General features: G+C 60.8%; 1 protein-coding gene across 1 annotated transcript in view; it reads left to right on the top strand.

Moving 5' to 3' along the window:
- The window catches only part of AKAP8L (A-kinase anchoring protein 8 like), a gene marked incomplete at its 3' end in the record, with an annotated part of 12,864 nt that overhangs the window by 4,203 nt on the left and 5,012 nt on the right, over window positions 1-3,649 (top strand). The window contains exons 3-4 of the mRNA XM_017839732.1: window positions 53-275; window positions 2,495-3,071. Coding sequence (XP_017695221.1) covers window positions 53-275; window positions 2,495-3,071 — 800 coding nt within the window. The remainder of the gene's footprint in view (window positions 1-52; window positions 276-2,494; window positions 3,072-3,649) is intronic.

A 3,649-nucleotide genomic window follows, 5' to 3' on the forward strand; every position in this document is an offset into this window, starting at 1 on the left:
TTCCCGGCTCTTCCCGACTCCCGGCTCTTCCCGGCTCTTCCCGTCGCTCCAGGTTACGAGGGCTACAATTATGGCTACGGCTACGGGCAGGATAACTCGGGGGGGTTCGGCTACGGCGTGGCCGCCGGCAATTCCTGGGAAATGGGCAACTCCGACGCCGACGCGGCGCCCGAGAGCGGCGACGGCCTCGGCAAGATGAGCCAGCGGCCGGACGTGGGATCCCACCCGGATTCCGAGGGGATGCCGGGGGGACGCTACGGAGCCGTCGGGGACAGGTGAGTCCCGCCCCCCCCTTCCTGCCTTTCCCAGCTGGAAAATTGGGTTTTACGCCGATTTTTCATCCCTGTCTCGCCAAACAAAAAGCCCCGTCCCTCCAACCCAAACCATTCCATGATCCAATGGGATCTCACCCGGGAACACGGCTCAGGGGTGGACATGGCGGTGCCGGGTTGGTGGTTGGACTGGATCGTCTTGGAGGTCCCTCCAACCTGAACCATTCCATGATCCCGTGGGATCTCACCTGGGGACACGGCTCAGGGGTGACCACAGTGGTGGGTGGATGGTTGGACTGGATGACCTTGGAGGCCCCTCCAACCCAGACCATTCCATGATCCAATGGGATCTCACCTGGGGACACGGCTCAGGGGTGGACACGGCGGTGCCGGGTTGATGGCTGGAGATCCTTCCAACCCAAACCATTCCACGATCCCGTGGGATCTCACCCGAGGACACGGCTCAGGGGGGTGACGAGGGCAATGCTGGGTTGATGATTGAACTCAATGATCTTGGAGGTCCTTCCAACCCAAACCATTCCGCAATCCCGTGGGATCTCACCCGGGGACACGGCTCAGGGGTGGACACGGCGGTGCCGGGTTGATGGTTGGACTGGATGATCTTGGAGGTCCCTCCAACCCAAACCGTTCCATGATCCCGTGGGATCTCACCCGAGGACACGGCTCAGGGGTGGACACGGCGGTGCCGGGTTGGTGGTCAGAGATCCTTCCAACCCAAACCATTCCACAATCCCGTGGGATCTCACCCAGGGACATGGCTCAAGGGTGGACGTGGCTGGGTTGATGGTCAGAGATCCTTCCAACCCAAACCATTCCACGATCCGTGGGATCTCACCCGGGGCCACAGCTCAGGGGTGGACACGGCGGTGCTGGGTTGATGGTTGAACTCAATGATCTTTGAGGTCCTTCCAACCCAAACTGTTCCACGATCCCGTGGGATCTCACCTGGGGACGCGGCTCAAGGGTGGACATGGCGGTGCCGGGTTGATGGTTGGAAATCCTTCCAACCCAAACCATTCCACGATCCGTGGGATCTCACCCGAGGACACGGCTCAGGGGTGGACATGGCGGTGCCGGGTTGATGGTTGGACTGGATGGTCTTGGAGGCTCCTCCAACCCAAACCATTCCATGATCCAATGGGATCTCACCCGGGGACACGGCTCAGGGGTGGACATGGCGGTGCCAGGTTGATGGTTGGACTGGATGGTCTTGGAGGTCCCTCCAACCCAGACCATTCCATGATCCAGCAGAGTCTCACCTGGGGATGCAGCTCGGGGGGTGACGAGGGCAGTGCCAGGCTGATGGTTGAACTCAGCTGATGATTGTCCCTCCAATCCGGACCATTCCGTGATCCTTTGGGATCTCACCTGGGGACCACGGTGCTGGGTTGATGGTTGGACTGGATGATCTTTGAGGTCCCTCCAACCCAAACCATTCCACGATCCCGTGGGATCTCACCTGGGGCCACGGCTCAAGGGTGGACATGGCGGTGCCGCGTTGATGTCTGGAGATCCTTCCAACCCAAACCATTCCACAATCCCGTGGGATCTCACCTGGGGCCACAGCTCAGGGGTGGACATGGCGGTGCCGGGTTGATGGTTGGACTCAATGATCTTTGAGGTCCCTCCAACCCAAACCGTTCCATGATCCCGTGGGATCTCACCTGGGGACGCGGCTCAAGGGTGGACATGGCGGTGCCGGGTTGATGGTCAGAGATCCTTCCAACCCAAACCATTCCACGATCCCATGGGATCTCACCCGGGGCCACGGCTCAGGGGTGGACATGGCGGTGCCGGGTTGATGGTCAGAGATCCTTCCAACCCAAACCATTCCACAATCCCGTGGGATCTCACCCAGGGACATGGCTTAAGGGTGGACGTGGCGGTGCCGGGTTGATGGTTGGACTCAATGATCTTGGAGGTCCCTCCAACCCAAACCATTCCACGATCCCGTGGGATCTCACCCGGGACCACAGCTCAGGGGTGGACATGGCGGTGCCGGGTTGATGGTTGAACTCAATGATCTTTGAGGTCCTTCCAACCCGAACCATTCCATGATCCCGTGGGATCTCACCTGGGGACGCAGCTCAGGGGTGGACATGGCGGTGCCGGGTTGATGGTTGAACTCAACGATCTTTGAGGTCCCTCCAACCCAAACCATTCCACGGTCCCGTGGGATCTCAGGGCTGTTTCTCCCGCAGGTACGACCCCTACGAGTCCTACGACTCGAGGTCCTCCCTGAACGACCGCGACCTGTATCGGCCTGGCTACGACTACAACGACTACAACGACTACAACGACTACAACGACTACAACGACTACAATGACTACAACGACTACAACGATTACAACGATTACAATGATTACAACGATTACAACGACTACAACGACTACAACGACTACCACGACTACCACGACTACACGGAGTCGGAGCAGGACAACGACGGCGCCTACGAGGGCCCCTACGAGCCCTTCCCCGGGGCCCGGCGGGAGCAGTTCCCGGGCCGGGCGCGGGACGGCTTCGGGCAGCGCGGGCAGGGCTGGGGCCGGGACGGGCGGCCCTCGGGGCCCTTCCCCGGGCGCGGGGCCTGGCACGAGCCCCGCGGGCCCCCCGGCGCCAAACGCCTGCCCTCCCTCTTCTCCCACAACATCCTGCCCCCCGAGCCCGGGGCCTTCCCCGCCGGCGCCAGGGGCTTCCCCGGCAACGCGCGCTACGGAGGAGGGATGGTCAGGCAGAGGATGAAGAGGAGCTGGAAAATGTGGGATTGGGATTTTAAGGTGAGTCGGCTTCGCTCGGCTCGTCCCCAGTGGGGAGGGGCATCAGAATTCCCTCCAAATCCATAATTCCGGGTGCTACGGAGGGGGGATGGTCAGGCAGAGGATGAAGAGGAGCTGGAAAATGTGGGATTGGGATTTTAAGGTGAGTCGGCCCCGCTCGGCTCGTCCCCGGCACACCCCTGTGGGGAGGGGCGTCAGAATTCCCCACAAATCCATAATTCCGGGTGCTACGGAGGGGGGATGGTCAGGCAGAGGATGGAGAGGAACTGGAAAATGTGGGATTGGGATTTTAAGGTGAGTCGGCCCCGCTCGGCTCGTCCCCGGCACACCCCTGTGGGGAGGGGCGTCAGAATTCCCTCCAAATCCATAATTCCGGGTGTTATGGAGGGGGGATGAAGAGGAGCTGGAAAATGTGGGATTGGGATTTTAAGGTGAGTCGGCCCCGCTCGGCTCGTCCCCGGCACACCCCTGTGGGGAGGGGTGTCAGAATTCCCTACAAATCCATAATTCCGGGTGTTATGGAGGGGGGATGAAGAGGAGCTGGAAAATGTGGGATTGGGATTTTGGGGTGAGTGGGG

Source organism: Lepidothrix coronata, unplaced genomic scaffold, assembly GCF_001604755.1.
Source record: "Lepidothrix coronata isolate B3197 unplaced genomic scaffold, Lepidothrix_coronata-1.0 Scaffold471, whole genome shotgun sequence".
Lineage (NCBI taxonomy): Eukaryota > Metazoa > Chordata > Aves > Passeriformes > Pipridae > Lepidothrix > Lepidothrix coronata.